The sequence below is a fragment of the Miniopterus natalensis genome, chromosome 5, assembly GCF_054644295.1.
Source record: "Miniopterus natalensis isolate mMinNat1 chromosome 5, mMinNat1.hap1, whole genome shotgun sequence".
Taxonomy (NCBI): domain Eukaryota; kingdom Metazoa; phylum Chordata; class Mammalia; order Chiroptera; family Miniopteridae; genus Miniopterus; species Miniopterus natalensis.
Genome location: NC_142085.1, coordinates 62,462,622 through 62,490,375, shown reverse-complemented (window position 1 = coordinate 62,490,375; position 27,754 = coordinate 62,462,622). Strand labels below are relative to the sequence as shown.

The 27,754-nt window shown below is 37.8% G+C and overlaps 1 protein-coding gene across 1 annotated transcript; it reads right to left on the bottom strand.

The window, feature by feature from the left end:
• NUS1 (NUS1 dehydrodolichyl diphosphate synthase subunit) lies at positions 1-27,754 on the bottom strand. Its single transcript, XM_016198709.2, has 5 exons — positions 27,343-27,754; positions 11,960-12,085; positions 10,956-11,105; positions 6,098-6,197; positions 1-2,734 (listed from the first exon to the last, which is right to left on the bottom strand). The coding sequence occupies exons 1-5, from the start codon at positions 27,752-27,754 to the stop codon at positions 2,644-2,646; spliced, it is 879 nt and encodes a 292-aa protein (XP_016054195.1). The 3' UTR covers positions 1-2,643.

The window sequence follows — 27,754 nt, the reverse complement described above, 5'->3', positions numbered from 1 at the left end:
TTCATGAAAAGAGTATATTCTTTTATTGTTTTTGTTCATACATGTTAACTTTCAACTTTCGGTCATAAAATTCAATAAATTTGATTCCTTAATCATAAAAACTTGCTTTACACATTATTTACATGTCACCAAAGTCTACAGCCATATAAAACATCACAAAGATTTGACTGCACGGTACCATCACACAAGAGGAGAGAGCTATCAAGTAACATACATTCAAAGATTAATTTGTAGATATGCACAGTGTGTTTGGCACTGTTTATTAACAATACCACCCTCTCTTAGGCATTAAGCCTTAGTCACAATATACCACAATTTGCTATTCGCATCAACACCAGCTTTCAAACTTTGTAACTAATCATTTTTAAGAAACAAAACAAAACCAGAATTGGGACTGGAATTCAAACTCTCTGACTTTTTGCTATGCTCCACCTGAGCTGCCATCTACAATGTAGGTCTTGGTAATTTTTCCATTATGGGTACTGTCAGGAGGAAACAACTTAAAGACAATATCCTTCAATAGCTATAAAGACAAACAACATCTTTCTTTAAAATAATCAGTTCTTGGGAGTGCAAACGGAGCCCCAATGATGAGTAACTAGTGCTAATTTTGGCAGAAATTCCAGAATGACCGATGCCATTCAAATTGTGGAGATTGTACTAGTGAGGAGAAGGATCTGGAATGCCTATATCTGAATTCAGAATCCTTAGCAACTTGTTTCACGGGTCTTCTCTTAGGACGAAAATAGACTCGGGTCACAGGTTAAAGATTCACTCTGATGTGCGACACTACACTGCTACAAAATGGAAGAAAATAAACTATGAAACCTTTAGTGACTTTGGCTATATCCCAGCGGGTAATTTATTTGACTAATTTCATTTTAACATAAAATTTCTTCACTTCAATTGGGCTGATTACATTTAATTCATTAAAGCTATACACATTCCAAATGTTTAAAAAATGACATGTTTATAAAAGGCATAAATTCAATCTTAAACTTAGGCCAAAAAAAGCCTCAATACAACATGAATCACAGTACAGGGGAACAGAAATAAAAAATTCTCTAGTAAAGTTTAGAGATATGCTGTAGCTTCACACAAAACTTTCAGCAATAAACTGACTTAAAAAAAAAAGTCTTGCAATGTTCAAAAGAACTATGAAGTGCAAAGTAATATCACTAAACCAAAATTTAGTTTAAACATTTTATTTCAAGTATAATTTTAAAATCATAAATGGGGTTTTGAAATCCAAAGTTGAAACGTTTATTCTTCATACCTTCAGATTCTGACAAGCAAGTCCAGACCTTGCTTTCCAAATCCAGTCTTCGCTGTCATTTTTCAGACTTCTGAAACCTAGTATTTAAACTTCTCCATTCTAAACGTACAATTTTAGATAACTCTTATACATCTGTTGATAAGATTTTTCTGAAAACAGTCCATCAACTATAAAGAATGGTTTCTGTCTAAGGATCAGCAGTGAGGAAAGAAATATTAAACACCTACCAAAAAATCACTTATTCATTTAAAAAAATAACAGAACCAGTGCTGTTCTCTGTCATGAAAGAGAACATGTAAAATTAAATTACTTTGTAGACTTTGGTAATGTTTTATTACCTACGCAGGCCTCAATCTCACTTAAAGATCTTTTCTACAAAGTCACCATCAGGATTTACTGAGCAAAAACCCTGGGTATTAACATGGTCCTAAATGCGATTCCAAAAAGGAACAGGTTACTTTTGAGGAAAAGAGCTGCCTTGTAATTTCCCTCAAATGCTTATTTTAAATAAACATAGTTAATGGAAATATTTTTTAAGTAACTTTGGATACTATGCAGCACACTGTCCATCAAACAAAAATGAAAATCCAAACTCTGTCCTTTTTTATGAAACTTTCCCCCTTTACTTTTCAGATTACAACTTCTTTACCTTTTATGAACTGCCTAATACTTAAATTTTTTAATTTCTGCATGTCAGTGTAGTGAGAGTTCTTCTTCAAGTGATCTTCACAACCCAGAACAAAGACACCAAGATCAACACTCTCCAGTCACATTGTCTGACAATAACGATGAGATGAAATGGACGGGTATCTGGAAACAGGTATTCCTTCTGCTTCAATGGTGAGCAAGTTTTTAACATGTGAGCAACATGGAACTCATTCCTCTGGAAATCCCTCAAACTCAGAATGCTTCCATTTAATAAGTCAATATATTATTCTTAAAAATTAAAGTTTGGTCACCAGGAAAGACTGAAAAAAAGTATTCCCCTCCCCCCAAAATAACAATCCAATAGCTCTAAACACCCACTCATCTCCCTACAAAAACAGGGAAATAGTTGGGGCTGAAGGCTTTAAAACTGAAATTTCAGCTCCTCTAACATTACTGCTATTTGCTCAAAGGAGCAAGTCCATGTATTTCCTTCTCCAATACTTCCCATTTATAAGTTTATTTCCATACACACACGCATGCGCACACACACACACTCACACATACTTACTCTCAAGTAAGACACTTTTTTGTGTTTGTTGATAAATTATAAGGATTATGAACTAGGTGTGTACAGGGTTTCATAGGTGCTTTGTAAACATCAGAGTCACTTGTGTCCTTTTCTCCAAAAGCCTGAAATCAAATTATGCAACCAGTGATGGCTACTTTCCCAGACGCTGTTCACATGCTGCATACTGACGAAGGGCAGACAAAAAGTCCTCATATCTGATGTTTAGGTGGGAAGGCAAAGAGCTGAAAAGGAAGCACAGGGGGAAAGAAGCAATTAGATGACATACTATGATTTGAAGGGGGAACCAGAAGGGTAATGACCAAAAAGAGTTTAAGGACAGAAGAAAGTAAACTATAAGCATAGAGAATGTAAACCATTTCTATTAAATGATTGTTAACTGTGCAACAGTTCAAGTAAAAAACAATCTCATTCCACCAGAGAAAAGCAACTTGTAGTGAGAGGTTCAGAACCTCTGAAAGCATAAGTTGGATTAATGCAAAACTGGAGATCTATTTATACAGGATTTCAGTCAAACTTACTTCAAGAGCTTTCTGTCAGAGGAAAGCCAGTACTACCTGAAATGTTTCTGAAAGCCTTTCAAGACCTGGCATTGGCTGAGGAGCACAGCATCCCTGCACCATGACAGGCTGAAGCCATGTGGGGAGTAACCATAAATGAGCAGTGTCTATCTCCACCACTCCGGCTGCTCAAGGGGTCAATGGCAGTGTGAAGGGGAGGGCTTTAAAGGCAGAGTGAGCACACAGCCGGAGGGTCCCCCTTTAAGTGTTTTGTTTTTTTTAAATCCTCACCTGAGAATATGTTTTACTGATTTTTTTAGAAAGAAGAAGGAGAGGGAGAAGGAGGGGAAGAAAGGGAGAGCGGGCAGAGAGAGAGGGAGAACGGAGAGAGAGACAGACAGACATTGGCCGGCTGCCTCCCATACGCACCCTGACCGGGAATCAAACCCACAACCCTCTTTGGTGTATGGGATGACGTTCCAACCAATCAAGCCACCCGGACAAGGCTCCCCTTTAAATATTTTAAACACTTAAATAATTTTCAATAGTTAACATCTTTTTAAAAACCTCTATACAGCTTTATGGTGATGCTTTGGAAATTCCAAGAGGTATGAGAGCCAAACACCTGGTTATTGTATGAGAGCCACACTCAGAATTCCAGTCACACGCACCACGAAAAGGATTCAAGGAGCCTACCATGAGCGAACCGCCTGCCCGTGTTCTCTCTGGCCACACTTCATCCTTCCTTCTCCAAACCCCAGCTCTGAGCTGTAACTGACATTTAATCTGTCCCCACTTCACTTCCTTCCCCCTTAATAGTCTCTGCTAGTGACCTTCTATCTTCTTCACTCTACTGGAATGATATCCTCAAAGGACAAATGGAATGATTCTTCTTGCTAATGCTTGCTTCAAGTGTCCTCCGCAAACTACCCACTTTCCTACATCTTCCTCATTTTGCCCTTTATCAACAGTCTCATTCCTGTCACTCCTCAAGAAGCATGTAGCACCACCACCCGCAGTGCCTCAGAAGTAGTGGTGCTATTTCCTGCTCAGCTTTGTCAGGGCCCCACCCTTCTTCTCCGTATTATGATTAAGACATTTTTCCTGCCATCAGGATGCTTGCGGTCTGGTGGACAAGAGACAAATACAGAGCAAACTTCAATATAATATAGAGCTACGCCAGACATATGTACAGAGATCCATGAGAAAGCCTGTTACATGCTAAGTATCTGGTGTCCATTATCAGATTTAAATTCTCAACTCTGTCTAACTGCCCATTTTACAAATATAGAGAAGTTTAAATAGGTTTCCAAAGTCATGTTACTGAGCTGCATAGCAAAGATTCTAACCAAGATTTGTTTTAAGACACACTCTTCCTTCCAAACTACTCCCAATGTCACAAAGTGGCACTGTTACCTTTTTGGATCTCACCTGAAAGGCACCCAAAATGACTTGGAAAGCTCTAGAGAAAAATAGACAAGAGAAATATATACCTCCCTAAGGAAACCCAGAGTCTGGAGATTTGAGTTCTAATTCCACTTTGAGACAAGCCTGAGCGATGTCTCTTCCCTACTTTCCTCGCCTGTAAAATGAGGAGGCTGCATCAGATGATCTATAGCCCTTTCTGACTCTAACATACTACATGCTCTTTTCTGCCTCTTTGACACCTTTCCTCTCCAGGCCCCGAGCTGAAGCATTTGACCCCTTGGTACTGCGCTCCTCTGTGTACACTTTAGAGAGGTCCTGTATTCTCAAGGCTCACTACTTCTACTTCCAAGATACTGACACTCCCCACATGTTCATCTTTAGCCTGACTTTTCATCCAAGCACCAATTCTACATTTTCTTCTGCCCTCCTACATGTTTCCATATGAACAGACTATGGCCTCAAAATCAGCTTATTCCTGAATTCAACATCTCCCCTTCAAAAATCAATGTTCCCTTGGCTTTTCCATTTCTCTCAATAACGCCGTAATTCACCTGGTCACTTAGGCTTAAACTTAGAGGAGTCATTTAATTTCTTCTCTATTTTCACAATTAGTGAAGTGCTAGGCCTGCAATTATACTTGATAGGTAGTTCTCATGAGAGATAAAATTGTAGTATTTTCCTCCTAAAACGTAGAATTTAAATATATTTTAAGGCTCCTAAGTCTCTCCTTTATTTTAAATCAGCTGTTGACAAATACAGCCCAGGAGCGAAGACCTGTTTTTATACATAAAGTTTTATCAGAGTGCACTCAAACACAGTTGTTCACAGGTGGCCTGTGGTTGTTACTAGCCAATGTTGAGCAGCTGCAACAGAGGAGTCATTGCAAGACCCCGCAAGGCCTAAAATATTTACTACCTGACCCTTTATACAAAAAGCTTACCAAACTGCTCGAAATAAGCAATTTCATTCTCTTCACTGTATTCTCCCCTAAAGTATAGCTATGGTCCCTTCACTTGTGTTTTACCTCATTCTTTCCCAGATCCAATCTATTCTATCCCACAGTTGCCAAACAAATCTTCCAAGATCACCATTCCGGCATTATCCACCAGCTCAATGGTTTCCTTCTGCCAGTCCAAACAATTATACATTCCTTCTGCTGGTATTTAAAGCGTTCCCAACGTCTACACCCCCAAATTATTTTATTTCACCTCACACTATCTAATACTAACCCCCTGTTCTGGTGTGGCCAGTCCCCTCACTATATCACTAAAACGTGGTGTTCATTGCCCTGCACACCTGCTTTTCTTTTTTTCCCTGCCCATCCCCTACACTTCTTTTTCTCTAGTTACAAAAATTCTACCCATTTTACATACTCCAGATCAAATCACATCCTTTCTATATAGTCAACAGCTCTGGCCTACAGAGGTTTCTCACTCCTGATCTCCTATGATAACTGGTGTCAATACCAAACATTTGCACAACCATACTCTGTGTCTGAGCATTTATATGTCTTTATTTTACCACTGATACTATGAAATACCTGAGGGAAAGAATTCAGCATTATAATTTTTTGGGAATTCCCACTAAACCTGGTACAGTGCTGGGCCCCAGAAACTCTTGCTGAATTGAAGCAAAGTCAGTACATTTTTAATTACTTACATAATCTCAGTCAATCTGATGTGCCAGGGAAGAAAGCCTAATGTGCTCTCCACAGGACCAAACTTCAATACTACATCAGGATCAGGAAAACCATTTGAACCTTGAAAAGAAAGAAATACACACGAACTTCACATGCACTGCTTACAAATAAAATGACCAGGGGAAAAACCTGTTTCTCAGATCGGCTTCTTGTGCTTTATTAGTTCTCTTCAGACTTACGTATCCATACCCTCATCCCACTGCCCAACATATACTTTAATATCTATGTTATTTCCAAATGTAGAAGTTTTCTGTAAAGTTCATTTAACTGTATTGATTACCTGATAAAGAAGGGTAACCCGATTCCCACCCTAAACCTACTAGCATCTCCCAAATCCCATCTATCTTTCAAGTCTCAAGTGTTCTCACAGCATCCTGGGAACCACACTGCTTTAAGGAAACAAATGCTTTTCTGGTCAGAGTTAAACAACTTCAAATGAGAAGAAAAAAAGTAACTACTCTTCTTTCTACCCCCATACCCTCATTTTATAACTAAGGAACCAGAAACACCAACTCCCAACTATACCGTACAAATGTTTTCAATGTTCCCCAGAGCCCAAGCTCCCTAGAAGGGGAAAAGGAGACAAAGACATGGCCGTTTTTTGCTTTACAGCCTGGCTTGAGAAAAAAAGGGGATAAAGATATCTGAGCTGCTGTAAGATAAATTTTAAAATAAAAGTCACTGGTATAAGAGAAAATATGCTACAATCCAAGAGACACAGGACCCAACGTTTTCTAATAACCTCAGTTCTGCCCCTAGCTTTCTTGTCACACAAGCTCTCTAGGGCTTAGTTCCTTCACTTGTTAAATAAGGAGACTACATTAGATGGCACCCAGTAGTAATAAAGAATTATTTTCATAACAGAGTGTCTTTAAAGTCCATGTTGGCAGAGTGAATGGACTAAGTAAAAGAACACATATTCCTCTGCCTGATGAAAAAGCAAATACTTTATTAAAAAATAATAACAAGAAGGGACTAACAGGTAATAGTGTTATGAAGAAGGTGATAAATCCTCTCAAAAATTGGACAAAACCAATCACTTAAGGGCACTGGATATTAACCAGAAGGAAATTTTTATTCTTTAAAAAAACAAAACAAAGGAGTACCAGCTAGAGTTTCAGCTTAAGAATGGTAAGAATCTTTGGCCTTTCTGCCTGGGAATGCTCCCAATGCTCATACCTCTACCTGCAATCAGTTGGAGAAAACCATAGTTTTACCAGCACAGGACTGACAGCAAAAACTAGCAGGTTTGCTGCTTGTAGCCAAAAGATATGGACCCAGTTTAGAATTGGAGGTTGTCAGCAGGAAGGAGGGGGCAATGGTGAAAACCTATGGTTTTGCTAGCTCAAAGTGTCAAACTCAAAGGGATTGACAAGCTGACCCTAAAATGTATATGAAAATGCAAAGGACCCCAAGTAGCAAAAAATAAACTTTGAAAAAAATATCAAAGTTTAAAGATATACACTACCTGATTTCAAAGCTTACTATAGTAGGGTACAGGAACCAAGGAAATGTAGAATTATAAGAAAAGAATATAGGCCAACGGAAGAGAATAGAAAGCCCAGAAATAAACGCACAGACTTACGATAAACTGATTTTCAATGAAGGAGCCACAGTAAAAGGGGAAAAGGTTAGTCTGTTCAATAAATGGTGGTAGAAGAAAAACTGGCATCCTAAACCTCACACCATTCAAAAAGCTGGGTCAAAATGGATTACATATTTAAATCTAACAGCTAAAGCTATAAAAATTCTAGAAAAAACATAGGAAAAAATAATTGTGACTTTAATTAGGCAAAAATTTCTTAGATATGACCCCAAAAGCATGATCCACAGAAGAAAAATTGATAAATTGGATTTCATAAAAGTTAAATAAAACCATTAAGAAAAAGGAAAGGTAAGCCATATCTTATCTTAGTATAAAAGATTTATACCAAGAATATGTAAAGACCTCTTAGAATTCAATAAGCCAACAACCCATTAAAAATAGGCAAAAGATTTGAACAAATGAGAAAAAGCATGTGAAAAATGCTCAATATCATTAATCATTAGGAAAAAATGTAAATTCAACCACAATGAGATACTTACTATTTATTACACACCTACTAGAATGGTTAAAAAAATAAGAATAGGGAAAAAAAAGGAAAAAGGAAAAAGGAAAAAGGAAAAAGGAAAAAGGAAAAAGGAAAAGGAAAAGGAAAAGGAAAAGGGAAGGGAAGGGAAGGGAAGGGAAGGGAAGGGAAGGGAAGGGAAGGGAAGGGAAGGGAAGGGAAGGGAAGGGAAGGGAAGGGAAGGGAAGGGAAGGGAAGGGAAGGGAAGGGAAGGGAAGAGAAGAGAAGAGAAGAGAAGAGAAGAGAAGAGAAGAGAAGAGAAGAGAAGAGAAGAGAAGAGAAGAGAGAAAAGAAAAGAAAAGAAAAGAAAAGAAAAGAAAAGAAAAGAAAAGAAAAGAAAAGAAAAGAAAAGAAAAGAAAAGAAAAGAAAAGAAAAGAAAAGAGAAAAGAAAAGAAAAGAAAAGAGAAAAGAAAAGAAAAGAGAAAAGAAAAGAAAAGAAAAGAAAAGAAAAGAAAAGAAAAGAAAAGAAAAGAAAAGAAAAGAAAAGAAAAGAAAAGAAAAGAAAAGAAAAGAAAAGAAAAGAAAAGAAAAGAACAAGCCTAACCAATACTATGTCTTGTCCAAGATGTGGAGAATCTAGAGTCTTTTGCTTTGCTGGTGAGATGTAAAATGGTACAGCCTCTTTGGAAAACAGTTGGCAGTTTCTTAAAAGTTAAACATTCACTCACCACACAATCTAGCAATTTCATAAGTTATCTACCTAAGAAAGAGAAAAGCATGTCCACATAAAGACTTGTACATGAATGATCATAACAGCATTACTCAAACAAACCAAATGACATCAACAAAATGTCGTATATCCATAAAATAAAGTACTATTCACCAATAAAAAATAATGAATTACTAACACATACAATATGAATGATCTTCAAAACTATGCTGAGTAAACACAAGTCATAAAGGCTATATATTATATGATTCTATTTATATAAAATTTCTAGGAAAAGCTAAACTATAGTCACAAAACAGGTCAGTAGCTGCCTCATGCTGGGGGTAGAAGAGGAGAGGTTACTGCAGTCACAAGAGAACTTTTGGGGTGAGTTATTCCGAGGGCTTTCTTCTGTGAAGTTAATGAGTTAACTTACAGATTGTGCGCATTTTCATTTATCATCAGTCTACAACTCTTGAAGACAACACCTGGGCTCAATACTTTCGCACTTCTCCAAAATAAATGAGTAAGACAGAAAGTATGTGAATGAACAAAAATGTACATCTAAAATTGTATGGCTGTGTAGAAGTTATCAGTGAACATGCACTAGTTATAACTATTGCCTTTCTTCAACAGGGTCAAGGACAATGCTCCAAAAAGGGGGACTATAAAGTGAAGGCCAAAAGTTCCTTGGGAGCTCTAGAGAGAATACGCAAACTGAAGGCCTTTATAGAAGAAAAAGGCCTTTATAGAAGAAGGCCAGCTGAAGAAAAAGAAATAAAATGCTGTATTTGGTATGAAAGGACAAATAGAGTGGTATGATTGGTATATCGTAATAGAAGGAACCCTAAAAAAGGAGTCATGGATGACAGGAAGATTACATTCTTGGGACTGCTTCCTAAATAACTATTAAGTTCAAACTTAACAGAGTTCAAACTAAAAGGAAAGGGGGGGGTGATATTATAGTATAATAAAAAAATATACATATTTGGTCTTGTCCCAGTTTCCTGGCACAGAGCTCCTAAAACCCTAGGCATTTCCAGAGTGATAGGGGTAACGAGAGTATCTTTTGTTATTCATAAGCCCCTTTCAACCACAGCAGAGTTTGTTAATAAGGTAACTCTTGGTAGGCCCCTAGATAGCTTCAGGATAGGGGCCAATTACCAGAGGAATTTAACCATGTGATTAGAGGCTTGTAACTTTCAGCCACCAACCTCCAGGTAGGAGAGAGGGGCTGGAGACTGAGCTCAATCAATAATGGCTCATGATTTAATCAATGGTGCCCAGGTAATAGAGCTTCTATAACCCCCTACAGGACAGGATTTGGAGAACTTTCCAGGTTGGTAAACACAATGAAAGTGGTGTACCCAAAGAGAGCATGGCTACCTGATACCTATACCAGAGGTGCATTAACTCCCCAACTCCCCGCCACAACCTTGCCCTGTATACCTCTTATATTTGGCTTTTCCTGAGTTGTATCCTTTGTAACAAATGGATAAACATAGCTGCCTTCCTGAGTTCTGTGAGCCATTTTGGCAAATTATCAAACCTTAGGAGGGAGTCATGGGAACACCTATTTATAGCTGGTTGATCTGAAGTACAGGTGGTCAGAGAACTGCAACTAGCATCTGAAGTGAGAGTGGTCTTGCATGACTGAGACCTGGTAGAATCTAACTGTGGGTACTTAGTATTAGAATTAAAATAAATTGTTGGACACCCAGTTGGTGAATTAGAAAATTCATTGTTGGTATAGAAAAACATCCCAGAGGATGGAAGGGTAATAAGCAGAAGTCCTCTTTTTAAGAATATCCATCACTCCCCGCCCCAAAATCCTCTTAGGTCCCCTCCTTTACCAGTAAGTCCTCATGCAAATGAGTTGACTACAAATTTTGTTATCTCAAAACCTTTTTCACATAGGATCTTAAACTTCAGAAACACAACACTTATAACAACAACAAAAACAACAAAATCAGGCTTTAAAATGTGAAAGGAAACCTAGATATTCTTCTTCATACTGTGTATTTAAGGGAAAAAACTAAAAACAAATATGTATGACTTACTAAGTAAACTGTCTAACATATGCACATCCAAATCTGTGGATTTCTTTTGCTGCTGGGCTACTAACTGGCAAAATTCCTGAGCAGCTCGCACAATATCTGCTTTTCCATCTTCTGCAGACAGGACCTTCACTGCCGATTGGCAATTTAAAACTGGAGGAAAACACAAACAAGACATTATAAAAACACCCTCTTCCAGATATATTTCAAAATCAGTTTCAAGATATATTAAGTTCAGACCCAAATAAAGGTACATTTCTTAAAGGACACAAGAATCATTTAAGCCCTTCAATTTCCATATCAAAACATACTTAAGCTTACTTTCCTCTGAAAGGACCCACACACATCACATTTGTGTATGTATTTATATACTGCCTTCTTTGTAAAGTACTCAAAATGACCTTATACCTGTGAATAAATCCTCTGGCAAATAGGAATTTTAATTATAGGGTAAATTACAATTTCTGTAAGTCTAAAACAGCATCTACAATTATATTAGTTAGTAGTAACAAAGGATCAAAGACAAAAAATGTCTTTTAATAGATGTATTGTCTATAACACATACCCACCTTATCAAATTTATGATTCTATCCAAGATATTTTACAATTGACAGGATTCTAGATAATGATAGCAATGCCAAATTCTTGTCTAAAGAGATTCCCGCCAACCCCACATAAAAACCATTTCAACATTCCTAATCTAGAAATGTGTTCACTCTTTGGATTCTATTTTGAACAAGTTATAAAATCTGCCTGGTTCCTGGTGGCTTATGAGTTAAATAAAATCTTTAACGTGTTTATTTTTTAATATCTATGAAAGTGATGATTTTACCTTTTTCTGAAAATTATTAACAAACTTAATAAAGTCTAAATCTGATGATTAAAAATGGTGACAATAAAGGCTAACAGGGTGAAATGAATGATTAAATGAACAAGTGACAGAATTTGCCTTGAACCATAAAACATGTCTGCTTGTGTTAGATATTCAACCTTATATTCAGGCTTACCTTGATCATCTTTGTCATTACTATTTGCAAACTCTGTTGAGTATTTGGAGCAATCTAAGCCCAGAAGTTCCTGCTGCTGTTTTAAAATTTCATCCATCAATCTGGAATTATTTCTTTTGAAAATACCTTTTAAAAAAAACACAACAAGTAAATCCCAAATAGGGTAATTTATCCTCTTTAATAAATAGTGTATATTTGCTGTGAAAACAATGCTGGATCCAGAACTGAACAAATGCGAAATGTAGTGATGACTAATTCTAAACTAGAATTCTGAAAGGAAATTATAACAATAGAACTTGGTTAACATAAGAACCTAGCTTCAGGCTAATGTCCAAAACAAAACAAAACAGAGGTAACTATGTGGTATCAATATAAATATGATAGAAATTTAGACCTAGAAAGAAATTTTAAGAGATTTACTCAACAACTTTATTTACAGATTATGAAACTGAGACCAAATGTCCTCAAGGGTCTCGTCCAAGAATTTATAAACTGCAGCAGTGGTCTACAGTACCTATCTTCCAAATTCCTAGCCTCATATAATTTCCTTGCAGATTTACTATGCATATTCAAAACTATAACCTCAATTTGATTAGTTTTTTTAATGGTAGAGGGGCCAATATGAATTATGTAAAAAGTAGAAAATAGATAACACTAACAAAATTTAGTAAATTCAGCCCTGGCCAGGTAGTTCAGTTGATTAGAGCATCATCCCCATATGCCAAGGTTGAGGGTTTGATCCCTGGTCAGGGAACAGGCCAGAATCAACCAGAGTGCAGAAATAAATGGAACAACAAATCAATGTTTCTTTCCCTCTCCCTCCCTCTCTGTCTCTCTAAAAATATCAATCAATCAATAAAATTTGAAAAAGAAAATTCAACGAAGTGTGGACATATGCCATGTAAAACTGATCTGATTCTCCAACCATGCACAGGAAAGTTAAAAATTTGTCATGCCATCGAAAAGGGTGAAGGAACGATGTGACATACCTTTAACATAAAGCTAATATAAAGAGCCCTAACTAAAAACAAATGACAAGTTTTGGTTATTTTCAGAGAAGTCTACCTTCTAGTGGCCATTGCTTTTTTGGCCTTTACCAAGTGTTCCTCTCAGTCAGATATGATTTTAAAAGAGTTCAAAGATTAACTGGGAGAGAGAACATAGTAAATATATAAAAATAGCACAGAAGCTGCTTAATATGCTTTATATAAATACCAACTTGGTAGTATACATGTAATAGCAGTTCAAAGACAAAAGCAGTCTCCATTGGTAGGTAAAAGGCTTTAAAAAATAAGCAACACTTGAAAGAAGAAAATGGAAAGGACATTTAGATGGAGAAAATGCTTAAGAAAAAACATGGAATGCTCAAAAGACAGACAAATGCTGCCGGTGCAAAGGATCTGAGAAAAGGGGCAAGGGGGCAGTCCTAATTTTTATTTCATTTTGTCTGCTCAATGGGTAACCAACAATTTCTGAGCAATGTGGAATGTGTGGAAATCTATTTCTTCAAGAAAATTAACCTGGTAACAGTACAGAGAAGGCCAGTAAGCAGACTACTGCAGAAGTCTATACATATTTTGATAAAGCAATGGAAAAGGATTCACTACAAAGGAAGAATTGATAGAATAAAGAGATGACTTTAATTTAGAGATGAACGCAGACATTTCCATGGCTTTAATCCCTGGTATTAGAAAATGAGAACATCTCTTTGTTTTAAGTAGAGAAATTTTACAAAAAGAACTGGTTTGAAGGAAAAAAGTTTACTTTTACATAGCTGATGATAGAATATTTGGATAAGAGTTTATTGTAAAAGTAATTAAGAGACATGGGGGAACAATGTTCAAAAGAGGTTGTCATGTGAGTACCACATGGGTAGCAATCTTACCTGTTTTTTTTACTGGGAGCCAGCATAGTGCCTGGTACAGAAGACACTCAACAAATAAACATCTACTAAAAGAAGATGACAAGTCAGAGACTGGCTGGGGGACTGGGAAAGGCCTCTTTAGGGCTAAGCGGCTTTTCAGCTGGCCCCTGAAGAATTAGGAGAATTTTCTAGGTGTGAGGATGGAAAGGTAGCATAACAAAAACGGAGACGGGGATGTAAATATACATTCAGGAGTCATCCTCCTTAAGGCAAGAGCGACACACAGAAGAAATAATAAACATAATTTCCAAAGGTAACGGAGTATGCATGGAGAAGAGCAGAGGGCTAAGAATGTCGCTCCCTAACAAAGACCACAATCATTAAGACTCTCAGCTGGGAAAGATAAAGGAGAATATTTTGTAACAACTATGTCCAGATCAAGATTAAACACAACAAATATATTCCCAAACACAAAGAAAATTCTTAAGGAAAGTGATTTATATCAGGAGCTATTTGGAAGGCAACTATGCTCACCACCTTAACACCAACATCAACTCAGGAGCTATTTGACTAGCACTGTTTAGAACAGTAATACTTGTATAGTAACACAGGTGTATAGAATATAATCATTAGCCTCAAGTCAATAATAAAATTCACATGTATTACACAAAAATAGCATATAAACTTTTGATACAGGCTTACAATGGTTGCTGGGTTTCCAATTTCCTATGCAAAAAAATAAAAAAAACTTAGACCACACTTTGGTCTATATCGTAGTTATAAATTGTGGAAGGCATACAAATTTCAAAATTTAAAAACATCAAATTTCTACAACACTACTGCCAGGACATAAGTTTATTAAAAATAAAATGTTAAATAAATCTATTTACCTTCCCATCCAGATTAAAATGGGAAAGCTTTTCAGAAACTTGCTCTCTCCAGTGCAATGATGACACTCTTCATCAGCAAAATGGTCCACACTTGTGTCTTTATTCTTTCCTTCTCAACATTTCTGAAGCATTAACACTGACCACCCTGCTTCCTTCCCAAAATCCTATCCTCATTCAAGCTTGTCTGAATGTCCTCTCCCTGTTCACCTTTCAGTCAGTTCCTTGAACGGCCCCTTCTCAATTTGCACTACATGCTTTTCCTCTTTCCAACACCCTCCCATCCCCCATCCAGTCCCAGTCCCTGTCCCTATGTCAGTCCTCTCTTTCTGCCCAAGCACTCCTCCTTCTCTGACCCTAGTTACTCATAGGATTTTAAAACCACTCCAGACCAGGACAGGGTAGGATAAGTGATGCAAAATTTAAGGGGTTGCCCAAAGCTCAGTGATTAAGATAAACAATAAATTAATGCAAAACATCCATGAACAAAACATTAAAATTTTAAGTAAAAACGGGATTAGCATTTGGTTCCTATCATTTCCAGTTCATTCAAACATCTAACCCTACCCAAAAGTTCTGTAAGCATCTGAAAATGAACACATCTAAAATACAGCAGTTTATATTTTAAAGACCTTGTATTACATCAAGTTAAAAAAAAAAAAAGAGAGAGTGAAACTTGTATGCATTTAGGGACAAGGCCTGGAAGAGAAAAGGCAATATGAAAACAGTAAATATAGAAGGGTGGTGGGAAAACAGGTGATTTAAAATCTTAACTGCTGTTTATATAACTAATAAATAAAAGAAAAGCTTAGCCCTTCTTCTTGTTCTTTTTCTAATAAAAGCATCACTACTTGCCCAGTCACCCCAGGCATCTTCTCTACTTTCTAGCATATCACCACCACCTCTTCAGTCCCCTATGAATATGCAGAACCCACATACTCTTCTACAGCAATGCTTCCTGTACCCATTTCCTCTTGTCCATCTGACATCATTGTATTTAGCCCAGTTATTAATTAACTGGAAAGGAACAAAGGGAAGGCCAAATATTATAGGCATGCCCATAATAAGGTCTGGGTGACGTAGGGAAGATGATTACCTGTCAGTCACACCTGAGAGCCAGAATAGGCGTGGTCACTCCAAGTGCAAAATGATTTGAGCTACAGAAGCTCTAGAACAAAGGAGTTCCCCTCTCTTGCTCTCTTGGGACTCCTGTTGCAGGGGGGTGTTCTCACACTCCTGCATTGTCCACATGGCTCAGGGCCATGTGAACCCCACACAAAATGGACTAATGGACTATAACTAGTCTGATGCTACACGGGACTGTCTTTGCTCCACTTTGGAATGGAAACTCTGAACACTGGCTTTGCTTTTAGCTCTGCTGGATCCCCAACTGCACTGTTCCCACGGCTGGTTTAAGGGAAATGGGACTTTGCAACCTGAGGGATATAATACCATCTAATAAAGCTTTCTACCACATCTTACTGTCCCGTGGTGGACTGGGAAAATTCTTATTCCAGCGGCACCCCAAGAATCTCACTCTCACTACTAACGGAAAAGGGCAATTCATGCAATTCTCCGATAACACATTGTCCCCACTGTTTCAAACAACAATCGTCTTTATAATATTACAACCACCTTCTAATGCATCTTTCCTGCCCCTTCTCATGTATTGCTAGACTGACTACAAGATTAATCTTCTCTGGGTATATCTTCAATCCTGGCATATTCCAACTTTATTATCGTCAATGGCTCCCCAAATACTGAATGTATTAAGAACAAGCTGGTCAGATCAACATTAACATTCCAGCCTATGCTTCCATACTTGGTGGGAAATAATTTATACTTATGAAATAAATTAATCTTTCTATTTCTCTATAGTACCATATTGCCAGCAAGTTAGATTGCCTTCTATTTCTCCAAAAACACAGGAAGTGACACCAACTGTGAACCTTTGTTATGTTACCTATGCAGCCCCACACCTGTAAAATTCTACTAATTCTTCACAGGCCAGCTGAAATGTCACTTATCCTCAATCCACCAGCCAGATGTGCCCCATTCCTCCTGACTCTCACCCCCTCCAAATACACACATTTTGTTTACACTCCTTAACAGACCAATATTGTACATTTTATTACAGTTACAGTTTAACCCCACCCCCCACCCACTAAACTGTACTTTGTTGTGAACTTGTCTAACTCATCTCTTTTCCCCTAGGGCACCTTCCACATAGCAGGAGTTCAATGTTTATTTAATAAACTGAATTATCGGTGCACAAAATGTCACCTAACAACAGCAAAACCTAAATGAACATGTCACTGAATGGAATTTTTTTTTAAATTTCCGGGAACTTCTCACAACAAAAGCAGATACTTCCTTATTGCACACAGACAGAAATTCTGTTAAAAAGGAGGAATATCACTCAGAGACATAGTTAAAAAGTATCTTTTATAAAGGCTTTCATAAAGTTATTTTAAATAGAACGTTTGTCTTGGCTGATTTGGATAAGGAGATGAAAATTAAAAAAGTATAGTGCCTGAGAAATGCTAAATTCATAGATAAAACAGATTATCAGCAAGATGACTCCTGATACGTCATAGCCTGACCCCCATCCAGAAATCTGATTATATTACGGTACTTATCTCACTTACACATAAGCAAGATTACAACCTTACAGCTTTCTTCAGGATTTAAAGTCCACATACACACTTTACATGATACACAAGAAATGCGACAAGATGTAAGTGTGCATTGGACTGAGACAGGCAATTCCTCTAACAATACTAAGTTTATGTGAAGATTCCTTTTCTCATATCATAATTCATCTTGTTTGCTTTCATAGAATCTAAACTAAAGCCAAAATGATATGATTAAAGTAAAGAAACTATCACAGAAGTCATTTTATGTAAAAGGAGGCTGAGACTACATTCATTGAGGAATAAATGATCTAAGAGGAAAAACATGCAAATGCTCAGATTTTTTAGAAAACTGTGTTTTACAGAATTATATAGTAATGAGCTACAAGCATTATTCCATCCCATCCTTTTACAGATGAGGAAATAAGACCCATAAAGGTCAAGCAATTACCCTTGGTCAAGAGTCTTAAGAGTTTAGCGTGAAATCCAGGTCTCCTGGTTTTTAATTATTCAGTTCAGTGACTATTTATAACACAGATAAAGAATGATGAATCCAGTTTACTATTAAATTTTGAATTCTCCCCTCAAAAAAGTTAAACTTCATAAAATAAAACTGACCTTTTCACAAATGAAAGGTATCTTTTGAAAAAGGTTCCCCAGGGCTAACATATAATTCTTTAAGAATGTCTTGGGACTATAAATTAAATTTTTGCAAAAATGATTTAAAGAATTTTACATTATGTTTTGTTGCTCTCTCAATTTCCCAAGTATAAACTATGTGGAAATATATATAGAAAAGATAATATGGAAGAGCCAAAAATATTTAAAGCACACACATGCACACAACCACAAAAATCTACAGTTTCCATGAAAGAATAAAATATTAGGCTAGGAAAGCTGGGCCTTAGAGAGGCTACAATGTTTTTGACATTCCCTAATAAACACTATATACTTTGAGGGCCAAATGTAGTTCTTTTTATATTCTAAAAAATACCTCTCTTAAATTCTAATATTAAAAACTATGTAAGATGTTCAGAGTTTAGAAAATAAAGGAATGTCCCCTAATCATCCATCCACTTTACCATTATAACACAACTATTTCTAGTTTTAATATTTCCTAGTCTTTGTCCACATGCATGTGCAGTCCTGCACGTGATCATGCAATTCTGTATCCTGCTTTTTTCACTTGTATAACATGAATCCTTCCTTGGTGCTAATCTCATGATTATTTTAACAATTGCATTTTTAACAGGAAAGGCCTTACTGATTTTGTTCAGCTCTTAAAATATAAAAATCAATACTTCCTCAGCTGAAATCATTACCATTAAAGATACCACATATTCCCTTAGCATTTAGGTTTTCACAATATTCAAGAAAAACAAAAATGCCAATGTAACTGGTGAGCACAGAAATTAAGTGCAAAGAGGGGAATTATCAGAGATGTAGGCAAAGGTCTTAACCTGAAGGGGTCTGTGAGCTTTGGTAATGAGCTCAGAAAACATTTCAAGTACAATAAGAAGCCAGTGATTGAAGGTTCATAGTTTGAATAATGTTATCCAAAAAAATCACTTTGCTGGTAGGTGAAGAATGGATTATACAGTAGTCCCTTTTACCCATGGTTTTGCTTTCTGTGTTTCAGTTATCTGCAGTAAACCATGGTCTGAAAATACTCAATGAAAAATTCCAGAAATAAATAATTCATAAATTTTAAATTGCTACCTTTCTGAGTAGCATGACATCTCAAGGCATCCCATTCCATCTGCCCACAACTGTAAATCATCCCTTTGTCCAGCCTATCCATACTGTTAGTCACCTAGCAGTTGTCAAGGTTACCAGATAAGTTATCAGAGAAAGAGACCACATTCACATAATCTTCATTTCAGTATAGGGTTATTATTCTATTTCATTATTAGTTCTTTTTATTAATCCCTTACTGTGCCTAACTTATAAATTAAACTTTATCACAGGTATGTACAGTAATGCACTGGTTAATGATGTTTTAATTAACGACAGACCACATATAAAATGGTAGTCCCATAGCCTAAAACAGATTATAAGCAAAAAGTTTGATTGCGATGCTGAAAGAAAAGGCTGGACCTTACCAAGATGTTGAATTTAGCTGCTCTGGCTAGTTTAAATAAAAAAGGAGACTCGGCACGCCATCCAGCCCCAGTATCTACTCATGACTAGGGGCCAGGAGCGGGCCAGGAGCTGGCCAGGTGGGGAGCCCAGGAGCGTGCCCTGCCAATCCCTGCAGAGACATAAGCACACACACTCCTGAACACACATTCCCTTCCCTTCCCTCCATTTCTCTTTATCTTTCTTTCCTCCCCTTCCAGTTCCTCTCTCTCCCCCTTCTTTCTCCTCTCAAGCTTTCTCTCTCTGGGTCTCTTTCATCTGTTCTCCTTCCTCCTGACATCCACTCTCCTTCAAAGGGAACCTCCCTCTAATCCTCTTCCTGCCCCAGGTATACACACACATACACACTTTCTCTTTTATACTGAATTTTTACTGCATCTTTTCTGCTTAGGTATATTTAGATATACAAATACTTTCCACTGTGTTGCCATTTCCTACAGTATTCAGTACAGTAGCATGCTGTACAGGTCTGTAGTCCAGGAGCAATAGTCTATACCATTTAGCCTAGATGTGTAGTAGGCTATACCATCTATATTTGTATTGGTACACTCTATGATGTTTATACAGTGATGAGATGACTAATGACACATTTCTCGTAACATATCCCCGTTGTTAAGTGACACAGCTGTATGCATATTAAAATATATATATAGGGTTTAGTACTATCTGCAGTTTCAGGGGGTGTTAGAATGGATCCCCACAATAAGGGGGAGGGGTGGTCCAGTATAGGGGCCAGAATAGAAAGGAAGACAACCAGGAGACTAGAGCAATAATCCAGGCAAAAGATAGTAATTCAACCTTGGGTGGCTGCAATGAAGTACCAAAACAAGTAAAAAACTTCAGATATTTTCTAGCAGTAAGACCAAGCAGGCCTGTTGAAAGACTGCAGGTGGAACATGATGTAGAAAAAGACTTACGTATAACATCTAAGTTTATAGTTTGAGCAATGGTTGGGATGTAGTAGTATTTAGTGAGATAGGAAAAACTGAGAGCAAGGCAGAGGTCAACAAACTACTGCTAGTAGGACACAGCCACATGGCTGCTTTCTGGCTACACCAGCAGAGTTGAGTAGTTGAAACAGGGACCATATAGCCCACTAAACCTAAAATATTTTCTAGCTGACCCTTTAAGAAAATGTTTGTGGAGCCCTGATCTAGAAGACAAAGCAAACAACAAAAAGACAAGCACATACAAACAGCACAAAACTCTAGGACATCCCAACATTTAGAAGTGGAGCAAATGAGAAGCCAGATATAAGGCTCAAAAGAAACAGGCAATGAGATAGGAAGAAATCCAGCCATACGTGTTATCACAGAAGCCTGTAGACAAAATATTTCAAAGAGGGGGAATTAAGTATACCCTATCCACCTATTTGATTATATACGGTATTCGGGTACCTTACTGGAGCCTTTAAAAGTCTCTAGTATATTAGTTAAAATGATATTTTAGAATGATATTGGTTTCAATATCTAGACTACCTATACCATACTATGGCATCTACACATTAACCAGGCCATAAAGCCATGACCTAATATTTTTTCAACGTAACACCAACTAACAAGGAATTTAATTAGACAAGTGTTCAATCAGCAAATCTTATCTGTATCCCTTAAATACATCTAACATCAAGTATTTATAAGGACAAGGGAAGCAAAGGGGAGAAAAGTGAGATAAACACTGAAATAAAATCTCTTAGTTAACAAAGCATCTCTCCAACTACAGAATCAAAGTAATACCTCTTTGTAAATAAGTGCAGTCATTGAAGCAGCCTACTTTTCTTCTTTTTAAACTGGACATCCATGGAAGTTACTAGTGGTTACCCTCATTTAATTCTCTAACAAACAAATTATAACACTACTGGAGGCGAACTTCAGAGAGGAAAACATATATTATATAAAGCAATTATTTAAGATAAAATTAAAAAACTGCAATTAAAATTTTAGATGAATTAAGTAGTCGTAACAAAATAAATCTTATAATCCATTAAATAGCTTTACTTCAAGGGCGCCCCAGGATACCTCATAGAAAACAATTATACTGGAACTAGCATGTAGCAAGGGAACAGAAATGTGTAATGGTGGCATTGTATAGCAGGATGAGTGCTGGGTTTTCAGTCCCAGCTCTTCGGCAGAAGAAATGTGTAAAATGAACAAGCCTCGTGGGCTTTCTGTCTCTGGTTGCACACTTAAAAAATGCAACTATCGCCCAGCCAGGCGTGGCTCAGTGGTTGAGCGTCCACCTAGGACCCAGGTGATCGGGGTTCAATTCCGGGTCAGGGCACATGCCCGGGTTGCGGGCTGCAGCCGATCAATGACTCATCATTGATGTTTCTATCTCTCTCTCTCTCTCCCTCTCCCTTCCTCTCTCTGAAATCAATAAAGATATATTTTTTTAAAATAATAAATAATAAATAAATAAATAAATAAATGCAACTATCTTCAAAGACTCTGCTCACCTGACAAATAAGTAGTTTAATATAGAGCAGGAGCTCCATAAAGTTAAATTTATCTGATTAAAAAAGGAAAGTGATTCCTATGACTCACAGGATGAACATTTACAATAGTGGTATGAAGAAAATTCTATCTGCCTTTAAATATATTTTACCAATCATTTCTATCATCTGTAGATAATGCCACTTTACCAAGGTTCTCAGACGACCTTACATAATAAGGAATAATAAAAGTGATTGCATTGTGGTCATCTTCTCTTACCAGTAAAAGTCTTACCAATAATAGTTAAGTAAAAGCTTTGGAATAAAGTCTGGTTCAAATTCTAGATCTGCTCCTTGCTAGATATGAGGTATTGCTTTCTAAGTCTCAGTTTCTCAATGTGTAAAACTGCTAGTGATTTAACGTACCTCTTTGCATAGTATCTGGTACATAGGAAGCGTTCAGCAGAGTAATTATTGCCATTAAGTAAAAGTTTATTTTCATACATTGATCAAGTAGTATGGTAAAACAGAAGGCTACTGAGAGAATGAGGCCACTTCAAAAGTTAGAACCTTCCAAAGACAGCAAAACTAGTGGTGGAACAGTCGAGAGAGGCCATCTAGGAGGTGCTAATCAGAATGGACACACAAGACTCTGACAGCCTCCCAACAAGGAGCTGGCCCTTTGGCAGAAAAAGGAGCAGAGGACATTCCAGAATGCTAAGATAAGTGTGAAATTCTGTGCTAGAAGTGAATCATGCATAGGTAAAAATTAGAAATAGAATGCTCCTTTACATGAGTTACCCAATAAGGGAAGCCAGGTACACTAGTTTGCATTGTTCGGTATATTAAAATGTAATTCGCATTTATATTTCGACTTTTAATACTTCCGGCAACTCTGTATTTCAAAATAAGAAAAATAAAGCTTAATAAAATCATATCTGCCAACAGCATGTGTCAGTGTGCCAAATAAATAAGGAAAAAGCTATGTTCATTTTCCTCCACTATTTTAAGGCTTCTGGGTAGAATTTGTGTTGAGAAACAACTTATAACTCAGCTCACTATTCTTATTACAGAAAATGCAGTCTTCCTTTCAATTCAAGAAATATATACTGACTACATGCACAGCACTAGCTACACTCTGTAGCAGAAACAAAAATGAGGATTGATAGCATCTGAGGAGCTTAGACTCTAGGAAGAAAATTCAGGCACACATACATACACCAAAACTTTACAAAATAGAGAACAGAAGGACCTTTAGAGATGTACAAAGGTCTAAGGAGATTCAAGGATAGATAGAACAAGATTAGGAAAAAAATAGTAGAGAACGACTACCTAAGAGGTGACAGTTAGGATGGACTTACAAGGATCAATAATACCCTTCTGACAGGTAGATAGGCATTTACCAGGAAAAGGAGAAGAGAACACTTCAGGAGGAAGGAACATCAAGTAACCGAATTATGGAGGGAGCAGAGGTATACGAATACTGGGAAACAAATTGGGACGGTTGGCTGCACACCGAGCAGATCTCTGCAGTGGGTGAACATTCTGTACGCCCAAAAACATTTTGTAAGACACCACTATGGAAATGACACTAAAAAGAGCTACAAAATGGATTTCTTTTGTCTTCTACCGATTCTCACATAGAAGTCAATACCATAGTCTAGATCAAACTTATCCTAAGTAATATTAAGACCCACCCCGATTATCCTCACTCATGAAAAAAAAAAATGAAGGATGAATAATTCGATGTAAGACAAGTAACAGGGAGATTTGTGTTAGGGTCACACTTTAGGATACAAATGCATCATAAAGATCATTTGATAAAAACAGAGTTGCTCAGGTCCCGTTCCCTAATTTAGTCTGATCAATCACGGTGCTGAATCTGTATTTCTTACAAGAATCCCCAATGACTCACTCACAGATGGTCCTTGTTTTGAAAATACTGCCCTGCAGCAAGGTTCCCAGCAGGGCACCAGTACAGCTGGGCAATATGAACAGGTTCCACCACTGAAGATAATAATACATATCCAGATACCCTGGATCTAGGGATATTTGAGGTGAGACCTAGGCAAGCATAGCACCCCTGTGGCTATTCAACCAAAAGCCCCAAACTCCAATTTTTATACCATCCCAATTTCTTGAATTATAATCATGTAGAAAAAACAGCTTAGTCTCCCTCCATACTAGAATTCTGAGCTTAAGAAATTCCTGAGAAAACTATTCTAATTTGTGAAGCATAAAAGAATTACTGGCAGAAATTATTATAATCAAGTAATATTGCAGGCAGATGAAAAGAAAAGGATCAGTTTGCTGGCAGGAGTCAAACCACGGGAAATATCAATGGATTTTTTAGTCTAAGGACTAAATATAATTTAGAGCAATTATAATCAGAATATTCATTTAAAAACCTGCCACTAGTATTTATATATTTGCTTGTAATAAATTTTAGTAAATATCCCTAATTTGAGTGTAAACTCCTTAAGAGACACCATTTCTTATACTTCTTTGTATCCCAGTGCTTTATATCATGGAAGGTACTCAATAAATACGGTATTAGAATTTTTTTCTAAACTAAATATCTATATAGAAATAGCTGAAATAAAAGTTTGCTAGGGAAAACTGAGTAAAGCTTTAGAATCTATACTTCCCCTGAAAAGTACAACTCTTCTCATATATCCGCATGCCTTGCTCCCTTACACCTTTCAGGACCATACTCATTGTGAGTGGAAGACTGCTCGTTAGAGAATTCCAAGAATACACAGCTATCATTTCTACATCAGAGCAGGCTGGCGTTGTAGTACATTTTATAAATATTTAGCATTGAATTTTGCAAAGTAGTGGAGTAGGAGGCAGTTTTTCAAAGTTTTGATCCAAAATAAAATTAATCTGTCACTGATTGCCTTTAATATGCTGTCATATGGAAACATTTGAAATTATTAAATAAAGCATTATAAGGGGGGGAAAAGTCACTGTGGCTTTCCTAAGCCACTCCATTTAAAACTCCACCCCATCTCCACCACTGATTTGCAACATTTTATCCCCCTTCCCTGGGACAGTTTTCTTCATTATACTTATAATCTAATACACTACATATTTTGCTCATTTATAGTATTTGTCAGACTTCCACTAAAATTTAAGTTCCATGAACATAGGGACTTTTGTCTGTTTTGTTAACTGCTAAATACTCTTGTCTGGAACAGTATCTGGTACTTAATAGATATTCAATTGTCACCTGGTAAATGTATGAAAGACCCCATCAAATCAATAAAAACCAAGAATGGGTAAATGGAAAGTCTCTTATTTTATTTATTTTATTCAATGTTTTTTATAAATTACTGATTTTAGAGAGAGAGGAAGAGAAACATCAATGCAAGATAGAAACACCCATTGGTTGCCTCCAGCACACCCCCCCAAAATAGGATTTGAACCCACAACCTGGGTATGTACCCTGACCAGGTGCATAAGAGGACTCTCAACAACTGAGTCACATTGGCCAGCAGGGAAAGTCTCTTATTTTAGACAATGAAATTATTCCTTACCCCTTAAGAAATAACTAAAACAACTTTTATATTAGGACACAGAGTGCTCTCAGTTCATTCACTGAAAATGCTCTGTAAACCTCCTTTTGGTTGTCAGTCAGAACTTAGCTTCACTTCTTCCTTTTCATTACCAATGGTTTTCTGTTAGTGAATGACACAGGATACTTCTGAATTCAATTAGCAATTCAATAACAGGAATTTCGGGAACAAGGAAGTGTGGCAATATTATAACCTGCACTAGCAGGCAGTCACCCAAGTTAAACTAGTTAATTCTACATTTTCCTTTCCTACTAGAAGGTAAATGGCCCTTGCTTTAAAAGAATCACCTGGATAGAGTGATTCACTTTTAAGTCAATTCACCACATTGCTTAAACTTAAAGGATTCAACTAATTTCCATATCTGTTTCACTTATTTTGTTTCTCCAAGCAATGCATTTATCTGTTGCATTGCTTTCAGCAAAGACTGGGTGGCCTCCTAACACTCTCATCATTTCTACTCCTCTGCAGAGTTCTTTGGCAAGTTCCATGAAACGCTGACCCATGAGTATGTTCAACTTTACCCTACAGTGCAAGTCATCATTTGATGATGACAGGCTACATAGTCACCATATTACTTGCTGGATGCAAGAAATGTTATAATCAATCAAACATTATTCAAACACCCTGTAAGAGTTACCCAGATCTCAACTCACCCTTTCTGGGGAAGAAGAAAAAAAAACCCACAACCCACACTTAAACCTACCTAGCTTAAAAGATTTAAAGATTAAAATCAAGTTGTAGCTTCCGTGAAATTTAAGTTATTGAATAGAGAATAAAATCTGTAGTTTAAGTTACTGAACAAAGTAAAACATTGGTTTCTGTCCTTCATACCAATACTACTAAATCATTCTTTCACCAAATCTTTAAGGAAATTCCATTGCCTTCACGATTTGATTGAAACCCAAACATGACAATTTGAGCATTCCTCAAACTTTTCTCCTACTCATTCTGACATGTCCTGCTTAAATCTCATCTTTCTGCATGAACTTCTCAAGTTCCTCCATTCAGAGTTTCTCTTCTCCCTTTTCACAGTAGTTCCTTACTCCCAACATTTCTTGCTATTGACCATGTCACCTATGTGAGTATATATATGCCTAGTCCATGCAAGCCCCAGAGTCCATGGAATTAAATGTAAGATTCCAAGGACAGTGCCTAGCACGGTGCTTTAGGTTTGTAGCCACCTGATAAGTGTTTACAAAAATTCCCTATGGTGAAAATTCCCTCAATCAAAACTATGAGAAGACAGTTAGTGTCAAACACAGTGTGGGCCACTGAGGATCAAGGCTCCATCCCAGACCTCCCAAGACAGGGGACAGTTTTCTTTTCTCTCTATCCAGTCTCTCACATACTTTTCATAAGCTCAGTTCAAAAGCCTACTGGCCCCAACCACTCAGCTCAAGCATAAATCCCCCATAGCTTGACTCTGATCTAAGATGAGTGTCCTGAACCTCTCTGAAAAAACACTGTCGTGTAATACAAGGGCAAATGTGCAGAAAAGCACAGGCAGCTAAAACTTCTATTACTACCTTTGTGACTTTGGACAAGTCAGTGAATGTTGTGGATACTCCGCTCCCTCACTTGTGAAACAAAGGTATACAAATACCACTTACCTTCCTGGGGCATTATGAATAAGAACTATTTTAAAAACGTACAGACAGTTATTGAATCTAATTCAGGGACTTGGTGGGTGTTCAGGACAGCTTACTCTTCCCCGAAAGTGTTAGCACTGTAATTTGCACTTGAGGGCCGCCGTGGGCGGTGAGCGGCGAGCGCTGTGCCCCCGGCTACACCTGCGGGACGGGGGTCCCCGCGGCTCCAGCCACCCGGGCCCCTCCCCGCGCCCGGCCTCACCTTGGTGGTCGTAGACGCTAATGTAGGAGATGCCCACGGCCATACACCACACCACGAGGCTTGCGATGTCCGAGAAGCTGGTCTCCTGCTCCTCCTCGGTGATCACCAGGCCCATGTGCACCGGCAGCTTCTCCAGGGAACGGCCGTCCGCACGCCAGCGCAGCCGGGGGTGGGTGGCGCCCGGGCCCGGCCCCCCTCGGTGCCGGTGCTGCCGGTGGTTCCTGCCAGCAGCCGGGGGCTTGCGGAGCGTGAAGCCAAGTGGCGCTAGGACCGCGGCGGAGGCGGCGCGGCAGCAGCGCCGCCAGATCCAGTTCCAGGTGCCGAACCGAACGCGGAGCCAGTAGGTGAACGTGCGGAGCAGGCAGAGCAAAGCGTGCAGCACCCGCCACACCAGCTCGTACAGCCCCGTCAT

What these genes read in the sequence shown, in the direction of transcription:
- NUS1 (XM_016198709.2), bottom strand. Translation starts at nt 27,754, where the DNA reads ATGACGGGGCTGTACGAGCTGGTGTGGCGGGTGCTGCACGCTTTGCTC. An exon ending in TAGCGTCTACGACCACCAAG is followed by an intron (nt 12,086 to 27,342) that starts GTGAGGCCGGGC and finishes TTTTTTTAAAAG; the next exon opens with GTATTTTCAAAAGAAATAAT. An exon ending in TATGTTAGACAGTTTACTTA is followed by an intron (nt 6,198 to 10,955) that starts GTAAGTCATACA and finishes TTTCTTTTCAAG; the next exon opens with GTTCAAATGGTTTTCCTGAT.